Here is a 20,841-nt window from a genome sequence, read left to right on the forward strand (position 1 = left end):
CTTCCATTGAAAACAGACATTTCCAATCAAATGTAATGTAAATAAATGCCACAGTAGAAAACATACAGCAACAAAATATGTAAAACATGTTATGATTGGTTGTGAATCTGGCATTACATTATTCCAGCAAATCTCTAAGAACCCATACGAACCAGAGCTATATCCTGGCATGTGCCCCTTGGATTGCAGGTCAGAAATCCCCACAGGATCCAGGTGAGACTTAGATCCAGCTGGATGAGAAGGAGAGTGCTTCATTCCTGGCTGCCTCTGCTGTTGCTGTTGGAGTGCACTTACCATTCGTGCCAACTGCTGCATAGATGAAACAGAGACAAATGTGTGTATTACAGAGCAAAAAATTTAATACTTGTAAAACTTCAGATACTTTTAAATTCAACAATTAATGTTCACATCTAAAGAACTTGCTGCAGGTATCATGAAACAGAATTTTGGACATAACATTAAATCTTTTTCTTCAGGATGTAGTAATTCTGAGACACTGGGTTCTGCTGCTGCCTTGAGGAGATTGGACATTGGCAGACAAAGCTGTGTAATATAACCCTTGCCACTGCCAACATGCTCCACTTTTGTGGAAAAGCCTAGTAGGTAAGGATCATTATATCCAAGGGATGGGACCTGTGTCCTTTAATGAACTTCAAGAAAAATATTTTACAGTTAGTGAAAAATCCTGTTTTATCAATTGTTTATTAGGGACACAGGGTGAAATAACTTGAGATGCTGGACAACTATAACACATGGGGTTCAACAGTGCACATTGCTGCTAGAAGAAGCTTATGACCAAACATGGTACCGGATAAGGCAAGAACATTCACGTGGTAAAGCAAACAAACATGTGAACAGTAGACCTGGTGGAAGCCTTGCAAGCCTTAGAAACAGATGACTGGTGCCTAAAGTATTTGTTAACCCAAAGAGAAAAAATTAAAAATCCTGTTCCCTTAAAGTTATATAGCACAGTGCTTTTTCTGCGTCATATTGCCCCCTGTAACACCTGAAATACCTGGCTGATCCTGCCTGGCTATACCCTCCCCTCTGCAAACCGACAACAGTTTATCATGGCTGCTGAGCCCTGACACCATGGTCCATTTACGTGCCTCCGTCATTCGCAGTCCTGCTCTCCTCTATGCTCGTGTCCTCATCCGCCCTCCCTCCCTGCCTGTCAGCTCGTACCATTGCCCCCTCCCCCTTTCTGCTGGTATAACTTATTGTTGCTACTACAATCCCCTCTGTTATAATAAATGCTGTGCCCCACTGTATGTGTTTTCTAAAAAATCAGCCGACAAATACCTACCTTATTTTATTGCTCCGCTCGGCGGTCACGTCAGCGGGGGGATTCTCAGCCCTGCCCGCTTTGCTGTCAGACCTGGAGAGGAGAGAGACTGCCAGTCATGTGACTGCTGATCGGCGCTATAAAATAAGAGATTTATCGGCGGAATTTTTAGAAAATACATACAGTGGGGCACAGCATTTTTTATAACAGAGGGGAATGTAGTAACAATAGGTGCGTTAACAACCACTTGAAAAGACCATGAAGCATCAACTGATCTAGTGGAGTGTGCTTGACAGGTAAGGGTGGAAGTTGTCCTTAAAGGGTAACTCCACTTTCATGAGAAAAAAAATTAGCAATAATATATAAAAAAAAAAAAAAAAAAATAAAAATAATAACATACAGTAACTTATACAAATGCTACACAAGTCATATTGTAATTGAATGTTATTAAAATTTCCTTTCTTTTTCAATCCGCAGTGCTGCAATTTTCTGTAAAATGCAATGCAATATGGTTACCTGGTGGCGATCCATACACAGATGGTGGACAGAACACCCTTGAGAAACATAACTTCTTGCTAGAGGTATTGGCTGGTATTGGAAGTCCAGGCAATACCGAACACTAATCCTGCTCTCTGCCACATTCTAAATCGAATCTATCTAACCCTCTAAAGCAAAAATCGCTATACTTGCCTATTCTGCAGCCAATCCAGCCTGGTCCTAGCATCAGCCATTAGAAGCGGCTTCAGTGTGAAGGCAGGTGCAGGAAAGGCAGCTGACAATAGAAAAACATTGTAAGTCTATGGGTGACATCACTTCCCAGCCGTTGTCGGTCCTCTATTGTATACCGCTTCCGCTGCTGGAAACAGGATGGGATCGCCTGCAGAATAGGCAAGTACAGCGATTTCTGCTTTACAGGGTAAAATAGATTAGGTTTAGAATGTGGCAGAAAGCAGGTTTAAAGTTCATTAGTTTTTGCCTGGACTTACACTTTAACCAAATCAGATAGGCCCCTACTCCAAAGGACCCGGACTTCAACAGACAGCCACTAAAACCAGCAACTGAGAACAAGGGTGGCAAATCGGACCTTGAGAAAAAAAGATGCACATGATTTGGGAGAGCCCACAGAGAGCTTACAGGGAGTCTGATGTGGCTTGAGTACTATATCTACCTTGGCTAGTTTGGTCTGATGAGAATCACATCTTTGTCCTGCAGACCAGGTGAAGAAGGAAGTTTCAGAGGAAGCACAGCATAGATCAGGTTATGCTGACCTAGTGACTCTGCACTAGTGCAAACTTGCTCAGTTTGCTGTTGAAAGTGGAGGCCAGAAGATCCACATCTGGCATTAACTACCGGCAAAAGAGGTCTCAAAACACCTCTGGACGAAAATATAATTTTCCCAAGTCAAGATGTTTATAACGGAAGAATTCTGCCTGCCAAATTTCTGATGGAATAGGACTGGGACATGAAGATCTGTTCATGCTAGAATCTGTGGGCTTGTTTTAAGCTATATGTATGATTATTGGAAGTATGACTGCAAATATAGATACTTTTATTTTAACCATACAGTATAGTTCAGGACACAGGAAACCTATTCATTCAACATAAGATGTCCTAAAGCAATGAAGAGGAAGGGTGGGAAACCACTACACAAACAGAACTGTGCCAAAAAATATGGTCAAAAGACTCAAGTTCAGAGTACTGGTGTGAAAACCTTGAGACCAAAAGCTGCATCTGTGTAAGATTTGATGTCCACCTAGATAATTTTGAGAAAGTATGAGCAGGCTCTTAAGGAAAGGGATGTCAGTTTAGGAACATGTCTGATAGGATGGCATAGCTAACAAAAAGGCTAATTTACGGGAAAACCCTGTAGGGGAATATCTGAGAGGTTCAAAGGTGGGTTTAAAGGCAAAGGGAAGCCAGACCCACCCTTTAAAGGCGCATGGAGACCAGCTTTGACGAAGGTCTGCTGGAATGCCAGAATGCTTGAAAGAATATTCTCTGGAACTGAATTAACTGCACTCACAACAGGCAAAATAAGATCTCCAGGTACGCTAAACAAATCCTGCAAGTAGCTTTCTTTCTTTCAGCAAGGTAGGAAACAGACTTAGAAATCCCTCTGTCCTTTAAGACTTGGATTTCAAAAGCCATGCTGTTAAGGTCAGAGACTGAGAAGCAGTACGGAATAGAGGACTTTGAGATAGCAGAACTGGCCTGTTGGGAAGAGGCCCAGGGTTGTTTGCTAGAGGTCTTTGAATGTCTGTGTACCATGTTCTTCTGGGCTAGTTTGGTGCTTTTCTTTCTTGCTAACATTTGTGGAGTAGACGAGGCAGAACTTGCAGCGCAGGGAAGCTATGGATAAGTCTGACCGGAGATCAGAGGATTATTAGGGCATCCAAGGCCAGGAATAGAGAACCTCCTGTTCTGGCTACAGCGGTAGCTTGTGGTTGAATCTGGAGGTCAAGTTTTCCACATCCGAAATCACCCATCCTTGCCATATCAGATTGAACACACAGTTACAGTCAGTATAGTTGAAGAAAGACACCAGACCATTCAGTTAAACAAAAATGTGAGTGTTTATGTCACTACCATGTTCCTTAACTCTGTACATTGTGTTCACTAAAAAACACATCTAAATGTTTTTCAAAATGATCTACACTCCCCACTGATGCCACCAATTGTGGAAGGTTCAACATCCTTACTGCACCAACAGTAAAAAAAACTAACACAGTTTAAGACTGAACTGCCTCTCGTCCAACTTCATGGTGTGCCTGCACGTCTTATTTAGAGACCTTAGCATAAATAGTTTCCTCCCTAAAGTCAATATTTAAAGGTTTGTATATTGTGATCAACTCCCCTCCTAAAGCAGAACTTCTGCTTTTCCACCTTCCCCCCTCCCACTTATGCTTAAATCACCTAGGCGATCCGATCAGAAGTTGGCCTCCCTTTGCCTGTATCCCTCTAGGACGTATTATAATATTTGTAGGGACTGAATATCCTCTCTAAGTGTCTCTTCTCTGGGTTGAATATCTTTAATTTTTGTAGATGTTCCTCATAACAAAGGTCCTACAGCCCCCTTAATAGCCTTGCTGCTCTTCTATGGACTCTCCAGTTCAAGGAGATACTTCCTGAGTACTGGTGCCTAAAATTGGACCAAAAATGCAAGATGTGGCCTAACCAGTTTTATAAAGTGTATGAAGATACCAAGCCCCTTGGTCTAAACATTGGTGGCTTAGATATTACACCTGCCAAATGTCCACACCTGGGATGTGGACTGCAGAAATCTCTTGACAGTGCGTTTGTCTAAGTGATAATCTGGATTGCTTCCTCCAAGGCAGCCAGGCTCATCGTGTCCCTCTGATGGCTGATATACTGAACGCCACTGTTTTATTGTCTGACTCTGACTGCAACTGAGTTGGATTAACCTTTAGAAAGGGAGATCCAGTGCAGCACAGTCAACCTTAAAGGAATTTTCAGTGTTAGGGGAGGCAGAGTAGTTGGTTGCAGGGCTAAGCCTGCATGGGCCTTTAGGAGAAGCTCTTACTTTCTGTAAAAGAAGAACATCTTCAATAGGTACAGCGAGGCGTTTGTTTATAACAGAAGCTGTATAAGGCCGTAATCGGTCCAAGGAACTGTGATAGATTCAGAAAAACTGGATTTTTGTCTTACTGTAAAATCATTTTCTCTGATGTTCATTGATAGACACAGCTTCATATCTTCATTGACCGTTGGGTTATGCTGCTCTTCTTAGGAGTAGGACACCAGGCAGAAAAGGGTTAACAAAAGCTAAGACTTTGACCACGCCCATGGACAGTCCCAGGGGGTATACTCCCACTTCCTGCTCTAGGACGTCAGTTTTGTAACAAGCAGTGTCTGAAGAATATATAACCCAACTCCAGAGGAGTGGGTGCTGTGTTTGTCAATGACTGATGGAGAAAAGGATTTTAACGTAAGACAAAAATCCAGTTTTTATTTCGTTCATTGACGGACATAGCTTCATATCTTCATTGACTGTTGGGATGTTCCAAAGCAGTGTCATCATGAGGGGTGGGTACACAGCAAATTGTTACCAAAAAAACAACTAACCGAAAACAAATAGCCAACCAGGCTATAGGGAGCCCAAATAGGAACAACTGGGGCTCACCAACAGGAAAAGAAACACACCCTCAATGGGCCGCAGCCTCCACAACAGCGGCCTGCAAAACTTTGTGGCAGAAAGCAGCATCCGCAGATGCCAGGATGTCCACCTTGTAAGACTTGGTGAACGTATGCACAGACGACCAGGTGGCTGCCTTGTACACCTGGACCACTGATGCCTGAAAGCCCAGGAGGCATTTAGCGCCCTTGTAGAATGCCCCTTGACTGGGAAAGTAGAGACCTGACCCTTAATGGAATAGGCCTGCACCCCCATCTGCCTGATCCACCTGGAAATAGTTGCAGCAGACGCAGCCTGCCCCTTACGGAGTCCATCCGTAAGTACAAATAAGGAATCTGGTTTATGAATTGTTTCAGTCGCCGCCAGGTACACCCTGATGGAACGGACTCCATCAAAGGAATGTAAGGCAATCTCTTTTGGATGTTTTGGCTTAGGACACAGCGAAGGCAACACAGTGTCCTCATTCAAATAGAAGCCCAAGACGACCTTAGGAAGAAATGACTGACAGGGAAGGAAAATCACCTTGTCCCTGTGAACCATCAAATAAAGTGACCGACAGGACAACACAGCCAATTCAGAAACCCTGCGTGGTCACCAAGAAGGCCACCTTCTGTGAGAGTCAAAGGAATCTCGCGAATATTCTCAAAAGGAGCTTTTTGAAGAACAGATAACACCAAATTAAGATTCCACAGGGGCACCGGAGACCTCACAGGAGGGGGGCCATATGGCAAACTCCTTGCACAAAAGTGTGAACCAAGGAATTTGAGGCTAACGAGCGTTGGAAAAAAATTGAAACGCAAAAATCTGGCCCTTAATGGTGCCCAGAGCCAAGTGCTTATCTACACCCTCTTGTAGAAATTCCAGCTGACATGATGTCGAGAAGGCACAGGGGGAGACACCCCGAGCCTCACACCAAGTAATATACACCTTCTAAGCCCGATGATAGATCTTGCAGGAAGTATGGTTTCTTGCTCTTAACAAGAGTAGGAATCACAGAATCAGACAATCCTCTATCCTTCAGTACCTGGCTTTCAATAGCCAGGCCGGTAAAGCCAGCGACTGTAAAGCAGGATGGAAGATCGGACCTTGAGACAACAGATCTTCTCTGAGAGTGAGCTGGCAAGGAGCATCAGCGACCAGTCTTACCAACTCCGCGTACCAAAATCGGCTAGGCCAGTTCGGAGCCACCAGGATCACTGGAATCCCCTCTGCCTCAATCCTGCGCAGTAGTCTTGGCAAGAGCTGTAACCAGGGGGCCACCAGAGCATCTGCTGCATCTGCCAAGGGGTCTGGAGATCTTGCTACGAACCTCTGGACTTTCATGTTGAGATAAGAAGCCAGTAGATCCACATCGGGAGTCCCCCACCGGAAGCACAATTGTTGAAACACCTCCCAATGGAGAGACCATTCGCCCAGACTCCGAGGTAGTCTGCCTGCCAATTGTCCACCCCTGGAATGTGCACAGCAGAGAGGGCTGGAACAGGTTGGTCTGCCAATCTCAGAATACCAGTCACTTCTTTGGCTGCAAGGGCACTCCTTGTGCCCCCTTGATTGATACATGCCACGGCCGTAGTGTTGTCAGATTGAATCCTTACTGGACACCCTTGTAGACGATCCTTTTACTGGGACAATATCTGATTGCCCGGATTTCTAGGATGTTGATCGGCTGAGCGGACTACTCACGAGTCCAAAGCCCCAAATGTATGCCCAGGGTACCTCCCCACCCAGACAAACTGGCGTCCGTGGAGATCACAGTCCAGTATAAAGGGAAGGAAGGATTTTTCCCTGACGAAGCGCTGGAGTGCTAACCTTGTGCCCCGGGTCAACCTGATCAGATTGTCCAGGGATCCAGGATTCCTGTCCGATTTTGCCAGGATCTCACTCTGCAGAGGTCTTATGTGCAACTGAGCAAACGGAAGCACCTCGAAAGTGGAAACCATCAACCCCAGCACTTGCATGCAAGTCCTGAGAGATGACCAGCAGATGGACAACAGAAGCTGAATCGCATGCTGCAGCTTTTGCAGTTTCTCCTCCAGGAGAAACACTCGAGCCGAGAATGAATCCAAAGTTAGCCCCAGATAATCCAACCTGTTGGACGGAGTCAGAGCTGATTTCTATAAATTCAGCCAAACTCTTTTAAAGTTCGCACAGTGATGTTCAGATCGTTTTGTAAGAAATAACGCGATCCCGCTCGCAGAAGGAGGTTGTCAAGGTACCCCAGTATCGCAATTCCTTATTGTCCGATAAAGGCGAGTGCTGGGGACAACACCTTCGTAAATACCCGAGGAACTGATGCGAAACCAAAGGGTAACGCCACAAATTGATGATGCTTTTCTCCCACCGCAAAGTGAAGGAAGCATTGATGTCCGACATATATTGGAATATGCAGATAGGCGTTCTTGATGTCAACAAGAGGCCAAAAAATCCCCCTGCTGAAGGGAAGCCACTACTGTGTGAATGGACTCCATCTTGAAATTTTTGGAACTTCACAAAGCGGTTCGAAGCCTTAAGGTCCAAAATTGGACAAACCTTGCCCTCTTTTCTGGGGACAGTGAAAAGGTTTGAATAAAACCCCTGAAAGCGTTCCATTTCTGGAACTGGCCAGATGAACCCCTTCAAGAGCAAATCTTGCATCGCCCCAATGAGGCCCTGTAATTGATCCGGGGACAAGTGTAGGTTGGAAGGGAAGAACCTTGCCGGAAGCAAGGACCAAAATTCAATCTTGTAACCGGATCGGATCAATTCGTAAACCCATTTGTCTTAAATGAGGGAGGTCCAAGGATCCAGAAAGAAGCGAAGACTTCCCCCCACTCCTTGAATGGGTGAGGGCGTCCCTTTAGGCCAAAGAGGACTTGGCCTGCGGAGCCAGAGGGACCTGCTTTTGACTTACCCTTCCGAGAATGCTCGGGAGGGTTTTGAACCCTTGTCCTAGGTGGGATGAAAAGGCTGCGTGTGGGCTGAGAATACCAGACCACATTTGCACCGAGGCTCTCTGCCCTTTGTGCTTTGCGGAAGCAGTGTGCTCCTACCACCAGTGAGACCTTTAATGATCTCTTCCATTGAAGCTCCGAACAGATGATCCCCACAAACGGCAGATCAGTCAACACCTTCTTGGAAGCTTGGTCCGCAGACCAATATTTTAGCCAAAGCATCCGCAGTCACAGACGCCCTGCAGACCAACGGGGTCACATCCAGGGAGGCATCACAGATATACTGCAACCCCCTGTATGAACTGGTCCGTCAATTCCGCCAGCTCAGGAGGGTGTTGACCCCCATCAAAATCCTGGCACAGGATTCTAGCCCATTCCATTAATGTCTGAGAGACCAAGGTAATGGCGAACACGGGCCTCAAAATGGAACCTGTCACAGTGAAAAGATGGTGGACCAGAGCCTCAGCCTTCCCGTCCATAGGGTCTTTAAAGGACGGAGCATCCTCTACCGGTAGCAAAGTGGCCTTATTTAGCCTGGAAACTTGCGAATCTACCACCGGCGGAACCGTCAGTTTCTTAATGAGGGACTTCTCAAAGGGGTACCTCAGAGCAAAACACTTAGGTATCCCAATCATGCATTTCGGGGAACTCCACTGACTGGTGACAATCTCATCAAAATAGGCAGGAAAGGGAAACACCTTAAGCGCCTTTGATGAGTTTCTTACACTGATACTATCAGTGTGCCTTGCTCTGAGGGGTCCATTAAACTGCCTGGGATCACAAGTTTTTGAAAGAAAATTTTTTTTTTTCTGGAAAAAAAATGTGTCCCACCACTTTAAATATGGTACTACAGGTCCCAGCTAACGCCACAGCAGGAAGGAGGGGTTGCATACACCCCCGGAGACTCACCACACTGCACAGATGGAGAGCCAGCAGCATCAGTCAGCCTGTTCCATGCCGTTCTGAGAGGAAATAGCACAGACGTGTCACCACTAGAGGCCCCCACCCCTCCAAATGACTACAGGAAAATAGCCGCCCATAGACCTCTATGGAAGTCTCCAGAACATGGCCGCCGAGTGCACTAGGGCTTACCAGGGACCCCCCATCCGATGAAAAACATGCTATATGCTGTGGGAACCGCCACACTGGGCTCCCAGCACCTACCAGTCACAGCTCCCCATACACATTCCTCACCACCAGCACTGTCTCTGGTTGGGAGGGGGGGGGGGGATTAGCATGGAGGCCCTTTTTTGAAATGGGGTACCAGAGGGGTCAGAAGGTCACAGGAGGGACCGACCACCTCAGAATGGGCCCGCTTCCACCCAAAGTTTCCCAGAGAATAAAAAAGGAGGAAAAAGTTACTCACCACACCTTTGGAGACTGTAGGCACCACTCCAGGCAGAACACTTCCCCCATCTTGGTATGGGGGGGAGCTGCGGTCCAGGGGTACGCTGCGACTGAAGCCCGCAACCCGGTCGTGTGCGTCCTTGCGAGGTGTTCACTCGCTGTCCAGTCCCTGTCCAGTGGGGCTATGTTGCGGCCGACTGAGCGCGGAGCTACAGTCTGCAAGCGCTCGCTGGCCAGACTGGAGGGGACCGTAAGGATCTAGAATATCCAGTGCGTCACCCAGTCCGGCAGTTGATTGCAGTTCTCACAGGAACAGCTTGATTGTAGAAGGAAAAAAATCAAAGAGGAAAACATTTTGTTTCAAATTGAGAAAAAATGCCAGGACCAGGGATCCCAGCAGGGAGCTAGGTCCTTACTCCTACTAGGCAGTAAAAACTGACGTCCTAGAGAAGGAAGTGGGAGTATACCGCCTGGGACTGCCCATGGGCGTGGTCACAGTATTGTTATCTTTTGTTAACCCTTTTCCGCCTAGTGTCCTACTCCTAGGAAGAGCAGCATAATCCAACGGTCAATGAAAATATGAAGCTGTATCCGTCAATGAACGAAAGAGAAATTATGTTTATTTCAGGTATGCTGCACGTTGCCTTTCTGAAATAGAGCTAGAATGAGATACAGACATCAGTGTTAGAACTGGATTCTGTTCCACGGCCAGGGACATACTGTCACTCTGAATTTGAGTGTTCTGCAGGCCTTCAGCAGATGTGTTTGCCTGGGATTTTGAATTGGCTTCCTTTTCGCTTGGTCTCAGCAATAGCTACAAGTGCTACAAGCTACATTTCCCTGGGGGGTACTCATGGAGTAGAGTGTGGGAAATATGGTGAGCGTGGAGTAAACAGTAACCCAAGGTGTAAACCATCCTGCATACGAATCCTGTATAGGAATCCTCAAGGCAAAAGGGTGGGGGAGAGTTCCTTATAAGGGCTCTAGGCAGACGTAGCAATGAAGTGTGCTACAAGTGGTGTGACTTAACAGCTGGTCATTCAACTGAGCTCTGAGTGGTTTAAACATTAGCACCATGCTGGAAAGTTAGCACTGTGAATTGAATACATTCCAAACATACCCCTGTTTTTACAGGGTGACCCTGCTTTACCTGTTCACAACGTTGGACTGCACATAAAGTCCAGGCTTTGCCAGTCACAGTTGGCATACTCAAGAAAAAATGTCTTTAGGGAGTGGGTTCCATAGTGAGGGACCAGTGCCCTGGATCTGTAAAGCCCCCTGAGGTTGACTTAACACTTAATGAATCCTTACTTCAAACTTTAGACTCGCTTGCTGACCTACGGACGGCCCTGACAGGCTGATTTTTCAATGAACCAAAACTCTGGTAAAATCCCTTTGATACTTTGGGAAGCCCACAAGCCAGTGATTAGTGAAGTATTTATACGGTTGGGCTCCCACCTGAAATGGGAGAGACCTCACTGTACAGACGAGCTGTTGTCTAGGATGCGTACCCTAGAGGGTTTACATAAGAGGAGCCTGGCCTATGCAAACTATAAAGAACTCCTAGAAGAGCTTCCGTCTCTTCTATTTCACAAAAAGAAACAGAAGCTTGCGTGGGCTCGGACTATGTACGAATGCGAACAAACCGTGCGCTCCGCTGGCGCGGGCCCTGCGGGGTCCACGCGCCAGCACTTTTATCCTCATAATCCATGCGTCTGGCGAGAGGAAACTCTTCCGCAACAGCTGCTGAGTTCCGCAAGTTTTACCAGGGGCTTTATAATCTTGGTGATTCTCTCCCATCTGTCGATCCCCTGATTATAGTGACTAAAATTCATGCTCATCTTGTGGAGTTGGGCATGCCCTCTCTGCCTTTGGGGGTGAGGGAGGCTTTGGAGGGAACCATTATGGCGGAGGAATTAGAGTTGGTCTTAGCCGGCTCTAAACCTAAAAAAGCCCCCAGATGGGCTTACCCCAGTGTATTACAGGACCTTCCTGGAGATACTCTCTCCCCATCTAGTTTCTGCCCTCAATTCTATCACAAAGGGAAATTCGATGCCTGCAGACTCTTAGGGCTCATATTTCTTTGATCCCGAAGGAGGGAAATAATCTTTCACAATGTGGCAATTACCGCCCCATTGCTCTCTTCAATGCAGACAAAATGGTTTGCTAAAATTCTGGTGAACAAGTTGTTACCCTACATCCCCCCCTCTCAATCACTGTGACCAGGCAGGCTTTGTCCCTCTACGGGAATCACGAGATGATCCAATTAGAATTGTCAATTTACTACACCCGCCAGAACTGCTCATCATCCCCTTCTCCTGCTATCCACTGATGTGGAAAAGGCCTTTGACAGGGTCAACTGGCAGTTTATCCTGACCACTATAAGTCACATTGGCTTGAGACCCGCCATACTGCAATGGATAGATTCACTCTACTCATGTCCCTCGGCAGCAGTCAAGGTAAATGAGACACGTTCGAACTTCTTCACGACATCCAATGGTACCTGTTAGGGCTGCCCCCTTTCGCCATTGATTTTCATCCTAACCCTAGAGCCCTTCCTCTGTATGGTCATGACAGATCTAGAGATCTCGGGTTACCGTAAGTCTTCGGGTGTTCACGAGGTCACCGCCTTCGCAGATGAATGGATTTTCTTTTTGACCGAGCCATTGACGTCTCTACCAAAGCTGCTTCAAGCTTTGCACACTTATGGAACCTTGTCCCATTTCCAAACTAATTTTGCCAAATCTTATGCCCTCTAGATAACGCTAGACCAGGCCATCATTGACAGTCCACTCTGGTGGGCAACCGATTTCATCCTATATCCTGGGACTAATATCATGCCAGATCCTGCATCCCTCTTTACAGCTAACTTTGACTCTCTGTTTGCACAGATACGGACTGATCTTTTACACTTGCACACACTCAATTTAACTTGGTTTGATCGCTGTAGTGCTCTTAAGAGGACAGTGCTGCCTAAGATTCTCTACCTGATGCAAACACGTAAAAGGACCACATAGGAACAAAAGGTTACAATCATCTAGTGAAATAAAACAAAAAAGCATTAAGTAAGCTTAATAAAAAACAATCTAGAAGCACAGAGGGAAACCAAGTCCACAGGAACACCGCAACACATAACCTCATAGTGCTCAGCCAAACATACATGTAGCTCAGGCTTAGTGCATCTAATGTATAGCATAGCACACAGACATTGAATCAAGTAAACAACATATTTCGAAGGACATTTAATAAACATGTTAATGTCAGTTTATTTGCGTTTGTGGCAATTGAAAAGAGAAGCATCTTCTCCCTCTAAAGGAGTTAATCTGACAAATATTGCTCTTCCTACAAGGAAAAAAACCTTTCAAAGACTGAAAAAAAAAATAGTTTTTGGGGGATCAATCTTATTGGAAGCGATCTTATGTCACAAGGCTTGAGCACCTTTGTATACCACAATAGGGCGATCGGGAAATATGGGGCCAAGTACTTTGTCCTTCTTGAGAATACCCCAATGTTTAAGGATTTTTTTCATGGATAAATGTTGATTGGAATAACCAGTAATCAGGAACCACCCAAATCTGTTATTAACAGACCTCTCTGTGGGCACTGTCTCCCTACATAGCATGGTCCTCCTATCCATATTTCTGACAGAGGTCTGTAAGGTTAACAGCAAACACACACGCACATCATAGGTTGAACTGGATGGACTGATGTCTTTTTTTCAACCTCACTACGTAACTATGTAAGGTGATGGTATCAATAGTTATTTTGGAGTAACCCCATCTCAAGAAATCTAGATTTTAAAAAAGTAGCCGGATGGTAAAAATCTGAGACGTCCGTGCAGTTACGGCTAATGTGTTGAAATTGATTGTAACTGCTCTTAACCAGGAGGAATAGTGACAGCTTGACAGAGGGATATAAGCATTATGATCTGCTTCTTTGAAGTAGGTGGTAGTAATTAGTCAGCCATCTCTAACCTGGATATTTATATCCAGGAAGTGCATCTGAGAATTACTAGCCTCATACTGCAAAGAAATCCCCGTCATTTGATTCAGTTTCCTAAAGAACACTTGAAGGGAAGACATGTCAGCAGTTAAGATGGAGCTGCTGTCCTATTTATAGCCGACACACATGATGATACATCACTTTGACCTATCCCCTTTTTCTGTGATGAAACTCGTAGGATGGTGCTGTCATCACGCGATTCATGCCTGATTGGTCGATGTATGCTTGTGCCCCAGGGGGAAATCCGTAGGAACAACTGCCTAACTTCCTACCTAAGTGAACCTTATCTGCATTAACAGCAGATAACTTTTATGCCCCATATATACAGTCCAGGTGATTTTAAAGCATTTGGAATTGTGACGCGAATTGTTGCATTTACATCTGGTAAGCAACTTGCATTACTCACATCAGGTGTGGAGCATGATCTTTTCTGGCTGCCTATTTGGTCCTATATCACATTCTCTTCACTTGGACTTTACCTCACGGAGCACAGAGGAGAACTTTTCTGTGAATCTGCTTATACCGAAAAACTCTTTTTAAGCTCATTTGTTTTTCAATACTGCATGAGTTCATAATTGTATAAAATAAAAAAAAAGTTTTACAAATTTCACAATATATGTATATTTATGTATTCATACTTATTGTTTTTGATTATTAATAGGATCAAATGGTTTTAGGTTCTCCCTAAACGCTTTGATCTGTTATCTTTTTAGCGCTGCACTGTTTTTTTATTATTAGAGGAGAGAAGATGCCCATATTCCTAGAGGGTATATATTAGGCTATCCTTCAGCTTTGTTTGCCAGAGTCCAAGCACCTGAAGGCAATAGCATAGCCCAGAGTCTTAAAATTCAACTAAACTTCACCTTGTGTCTCTTAATGAGCAATTAAGAAAAAAAAAAAAATACAAGAAATCTGATTGTGATATTTACACACTTAAATAATTTGAAGAGTTTGTCAGTATACTAAATACCCACAATCAGCAATGGCTGGAGAGATTTGCCCTTATTTATAATGAATGCAAACTGACCACATATTTTTTTTCGGCTAGGCACTGAATATGAATAGGGTTGTAACCCTGTACAAACTGTACATGAAAAAAATCACATCCATTAAGCTAAAAATTCTCTGCAAATAGTCTATTGGACAATTAAACTCAAGAACAATTTAATCTAATGCAGATCACCAGTCTTTAGATACGGTGGCTGAATTAGTTTTCATTTGTCAGGCTAGGAACATTTTCAGCAAATACATACAATTGATCTTGCCAGAAAATTAATTTTCCTTCCCATTTTCTATGACCTAAGCTGAAATTAAACAACAAGGCAACTGTCTTTTTGTAAAGTACGAATCCCCCTATTCCTCTTGCAATGGAGAACCATATGGTCGGAGCCTGGACCGGATCTTTGGTGTCAGCGGGCTTTAGCTTGCTGTCAGCTAAAAATGGGTCACAGGAGTGCAGAACGAAGTGCACTCCTGTGATCCATGGAAGTACAACCTAGAAAACGTTGGCTATTCTTCTCTAAATGTGGTGGCTGCATTTGCTTTCTTTTTAGGTTCTTTCTCCTGTTTTCATCTGGTGATCAGGATAACCTGTGGTTATGAGTAAGCGACTAGCAATTTCGTGAAACGCGTCAACCTGACACGTCTGCCTGTACACTGTCTGTCCATTTTATTTGAGGAATAAAAGAAAACTTTTTGATTTCAACAAAACAACAACCTGAGTGTGGTCTCACATTTTGAATTTCCTATGCTTCTGGACGATGGATGTGACCTGCACCAGGTCTGAGACATACACCTGAGCGGCTTCACCCTTCTGTCCTACATTGTACCCCTACCCATTCACCCCATAAAAGGCAGTGTAGGTAAATAATGACAGGAGACATTTTGAGTTTATTAAAAATCTTTATCTGGTGTACTCCGCTCTGGTCCCCTCCGCTCTTCTTCGACTGTCTCCGCTGATTATGCGTCTCCGGTCTATGCAGCTTGTTATATAGCCATTAGGGGCGTGGCCTCCCTGTGACGTCATCCGGAGACCCCACCCCCTTATGATGGCATAAGGGGCAGGGTCTCCAGATGACATCACAGAGAGGCCACACCCCTAATGGCTATATAACAAGCTGCATAGACTGGAAACGGCATAATCACCGGAGACATCGATGAAGAGCGGAGGGGACAACAGCGGAGGGGAGAAGACCAGACCGGAGACATCATCGGAGGAGGAAGAAGACCAAAGGGGAGAAGACCAGATGAAGATTTTTAATAAGCTTCTCAAAACGCCTCAAGTTTCTGTAAATTCTTGGGCTGTCTTGCATTAACTGCACGTTTGAAATCTCTCCAGAGTGACTCAATGATATTGAGGTCAGGAGACTGAGATGGCCACTCCAGAACCTTCACTTTTTTCTGCTGTAGCCAATGACAGGTCAACTTGTGTTTAGGATCATTGTCATGTTGGAATGTCCCAGTACGTTCCATCTACAGCTTCCGGGCTGATGAATGCACATTTTGTTTCAGTATTTTTTGATAACATACTGCATTCATCTTGCCATCAATTCTGACCAAATGTTCTGTACCTTTGTAGCTCACACATCCCCAAAACATCAGCGATTCACCTCCGTGTTTCACAGTAGGAATGGTGTACCTTTCATCATAGGCCTTGATGACTCCTCTCCAAATGTAGCGTTAATGGTTGTGGCCAAAAAGCTCAATTTTGGTCTCATCACTCCAAATGACTGTGCCAGAAGGTTTGAGGCTTGTCTCTGTGCTGTTTGGCATGTTGTAAGCGGCATACTTTGTGGCATTTGCATAGTAATTGCTTTCTTCTGGCGACTCGACCATGCAGCCCATTTTTCAAGTGCCTCCTTATTGTGCATCTTGAAACAGCCACACCACAAGTTTTCAGAGAGTCCTGTATTTCACCTGAAGTTATTTATGGGCTTTTCTTTGCATTCCGAACAATTTTCCTGGCAGTTGTGGATGAAATTTTAGTTGGTCTACTCGACTGTGGTTTGGTTTCAACAGAACCCCTCATTTTTCACTTCTTGATTAGAGTTTGAACACTGCTGATTGGCATTCTGAATTCCTTTAATATCTTTTTATGTCCCTTTCCTGTTTTATACAGTTCAACTATCTTTTCCCACAGATTCATTGACAATTCTTTTGCTTTGCCCATGACTCAGAATCCAAAAACGTCAGTGCAGCACTGGATGAAAGATGCAGGAGCCTGTCAGGGGTCATTGATCTTTTATACACACACTAATTACATGCAAACAGATCACAGTTGAGGATGGTTACCTTTAATAGGCATTCAAACCCCTTTGTGTCACCTTGTGTGCATGTTATCAGGCCAAAATCACCAGAGTATGTAAACTTTTGATCAGGGTCATTTGGGTAGTTTCTGTTGTCATTATGATTTAAAAAGAGTAAACGAAGTTGATTAATAAATAGCTTCAGCTAACACTAACCATGAGTGATAGAAAAGTTTTTGTGTTATTAATATTCTTGGAAAAATGGCCAAGAAATCATAAATTTAGCCAGGGTATGTAAACGTATCAGCACAACTAACATTCCGAATAAAAAAAAAAATCAAATTTTTTCATAATTTTTAGGTCAATGCTATATATTTTTGGTAAAAAAAAAAATCCCAATAAGAGTATGTTGATTGGTTTGGGCAAAAGTTATTGAGTCTACAAACTAGGGGAAAGATTTATGTAATTTTTATTTTTTACTAGTAATGGCGACGAATGCCGATTTTTAGCGGAACTGTGACATTGCGGCAGACAGATAGGACACCAAACTGACATTTGTAACGCTTTTGGGGGGACCAGTGACATTACTACAGTAATCAGGGCTAAAATTATGCAGTTACTGTACTAATGACACTGACAGGGAAGGGGTTAACACCAGGGGCGATCAAAGGGTTAAATGTGTCCCTTGGGGGTACTTTCTAACTGTGTGGGGGATGGACTTATGGAATGAACAAAGGGACCTGTGTTCCTATATAGGAGGAACACAGGAGCCCTGTGTTCATTGCTGTGAGAAAAGCGGCCTGCCATGTTTACAACGGAAGACCGCTGTTCTGTCTCCACGGGGAGCAATTGCAGGTGCCCGGTGGCAATTGCAGCCACCAGACCCACACAGATCATCTTCCCCTGAGGCGAATGTGCACGCCTGCCCCCACTCGCGGTCCTGCGAAGCGACATATATTTACATTGTTTCGCGGGACAGAGCCGACCTGCCGCAGTATATGTACTGCTAGCGGTAAACAAGTAGTTAAAGAAGTAGAATGCGCCGTGACAGGGAAAGGTGGAAACTGACATTTAATGGAATAGGCCAGAGTCACCGTCTGTATGATCCATCTGGAGATGGTAGCGAAAGAAGCGACCAGCCCTTTTCTTGGTCTGTCCGTAACCACAAAAAGTGAGTCTGACCTCTGAAAAGACTCAGTAGCTGCCAGATACACCCGAATTGCACAAACCACATCCAAGATATGCAAAGCAAATTCCTTGGGATGAGCCTGCTTGGGACACAAGGAAGGCAACACAACGTCCTCATTCAAATTGAAGTCAGAGACAACTTTGGGCAGGATTCCAGGAATGATGGACAGGGAGGAAGAACCACCTTATCCCTATGGAACACTAAATAGGGACTGCGACAGGATAATGCCGCCAATTCTGATACCCTGCGGGCAGAGGTAATAGCCACCAAGAATGTCACCTTCTGGGATAATGTAGGCAAGGGAATCTCCCAAATATTCTTAAATCTAAGTTTCTGGAGAAACGAAAATACTCAATTTAAATCCCATGGCGGCAAAAGAGACCATACAGGTGGAGTCACATGTCGAACCCCCTGAATGAAGGTACGAACTAAAGACTGCGTGCCTAGGGGTCGCTGAAAGAAGACTGCCAGGGCAGACACCTGGCTCTTGATGGTACTCAAAGCCAACTTCTGATCAACGTCCTGTTGAAGAAAGGTTAGGATCTGAGCCACAGAAAAGGATCGAGGATGAGCGCCAATCAACTCACACCAAGAAATGTACGCTTCCCCCGAACAATGGTATATCTTGCTGGAAGACTACTTCCTCGCCTTTACCATAGTAGGGATCACTGATCCAGACAGACCTCTGGCCCTCAATACATGGCTTTCAATAGTTAAGCCCTTAAAACCAGCCACTGTACAGCAGGATGGTAGATCAGCCCGTGAACAACTGGTCTTCTCTGAGAGGATGCCCTCAAGGGACATTTACAGCCACCAGAATGATTGTAAGATCCTCGCTCCTGATTCCTTGCAGGAACTGCAGAAGAAGCCTTAGCCGAGGATGATACTGGCCTTAGCGTGGCCCTTGGATGCCTGCGGCATCTATCAGAGGATCCCGTGACCTTGTCACTAACTTCCGTATCCTTCTGCGGAGCCGAAGCTGCTAAAGGAGCTGCATGTAAGACTGTGCAACCAGAACTGTCTTAAAGGTGGATACCACCAGACTCAGAACCTGTATGCAAAACGGGGGGAGAGAACTGTCTGTGTGACAGCAGCTGTCTGTGTGACACAATCACAGCCTGTGGTCCCAAGGACCACCCTGGTCAGAAACAGAATCAGACCTAAGTAAATAAATTCCCTGGACAGGGATAGGGGGGACCTTAGGTCGTACAGACATCACCTGAACCTTTGCAGGTATTAAATCAGCACAAGCAGACTCAGGACCTAAAAAAGCTTTGTCCTCCTTTCTGGGAACCCTCAAAAGAAACAGTGGATCAACTCGACGCTCACCGAAGTTGTCCTCGAGGCAGGAAACTCGCGAAGATGTCCCCCCACCCCAATAATGGGTGAGGGCAGACCTTCATGCTGAAGGAGTTTTGTCTGCTGGTCCGGGGAAGCTAGCTCTAGGCTTTCCCCAACATGGTTGCTTGGAACCTCCCGGGGAAGATTAAAAAGATTTATTTCCCTGATTCTCCATTCCAGAAGCACAAAATAATTTTCTATGGGCTGAGAGGAAGGGCCCCCACCTGCAGCAAGGCTCCTTCCCTTTCCTTGACTGTGGCAGGAAGGTACTCTACCCCCCCCCCCCCGCCCCCTGTGATACCCTTAATGATGTCATCCAGCGATCGCCTTGAAAGGGCAGATCAATGAAAGCTTGCTTAGAGGCTTGGTCTGCGAACCAAATCTTAAGCCACAGCACGCGCCTAATTACCACCGCTGAAACAAAGTTTGGACAGCACAGGAGCTGTATCCAAAGCTGCATCACAAATAAACTGCAGCCCAAGGACCAACTAGTCCGCTAAATCACAATGAGCAGCGGGGACCTTCTCATCCCCCAGGCCCTGGCACAAAGGCTTGGCCTATATATTCAGTATGCACTGCATCCACGGTGGCATCAGGCTCAAAATCAGATGAGACAGCCTGGGCAGGGGAAGGCGGGGGACGCTTCCTCCTGGGCCTTTGCCCACACACCACTTCCACCCGGAAAACTAAGGACTGCCCTCAAAGCAACCAGGGGAAGCTGGAGTTCCGAGGGACCTGCCACCTCCATGAGGTCAGTGGGGGAGATGTGACCCTGAGGCTCCATAACGAAAGGAAAACCTTGCGGTACAAAAATGATCTTTTGGCACCACTAAAGGATCCCCTCAAGGCTCAGAGTACTTAGAGAGAGTGAGAGAGAGAGCGATAACAGGGACCCCCAAAAAGACTCACCCTACAGAGCAGAGGAACGCAGAGAATTCAAACCCAGCATCATCATGGACGCTATCCCTGTGCATATGTCCCAGGCTCAGGAAGAGGAAACTAAGGAGGAATAGGAAGAGCTTCAACATCCTCACGAGGCTTCAGTTGTTTCCAGCATCTCCCAGACTAAGGGAAAATGGCCCCCGTGACATCTGGATACACAAACATGGCCACCAACCGGATACCAACCAGACTAGGGAAAAGGGCCCCCGTGACATCATCCGACTGTACAAACATGGCTGCTAACCGGAGACCAGCCACACTAAGGGAAAATGTCCACCATCAGCTACAAACACTGAAGCATGCAGCCAGGATCTTTCCTGCTCCCTCTGCAAGGGGACCCCCTGAAGGTAGGACACACTTTTATGGGAGACTCTGCTGTGCACTCTGCAACGGTCTCTGCACTGGGA

At 45.5% G+C, this 20,841-nt stretch overlaps 1 protein-coding gene across 4 annotated transcripts in view; it reads right to left on the bottom strand.

Annotated features, from left to right (window-relative positions):
• TNRC6B (trinucleotide repeat containing adaptor 6B) overlaps positions 1-20,841 on the bottom strand; it is a 754,281-nt gene that overhangs the window by 232,738 nt on the left and 500,702 nt on the right. For 3 of the 4 annotated variants that reach the window (XM_082265793.1, XM_082265791.1, XM_082265792.1), the window contains one exon: positions 153-309. In XM_082265793.1, coding sequence (XP_082121919.1) covers positions 153-309 — 157 coding nt within the window. The remainder of the gene's footprint in view (positions 1-152; positions 310-20,841) is intronic. The other variant, XM_082265794.1, reaches the window with a different exon arrangement.

This window comes from Pelophylax lessonae (assembly GCF_965119305.1).
Source record: "Pelophylax lessonae genome assembly, chromosome: 8".
Classification (NCBI taxonomy): domain Eukaryota; kingdom Metazoa; phylum Chordata; class Amphibia; order Anura; family Ranidae; genus Pelophylax; species Pelophylax lessonae.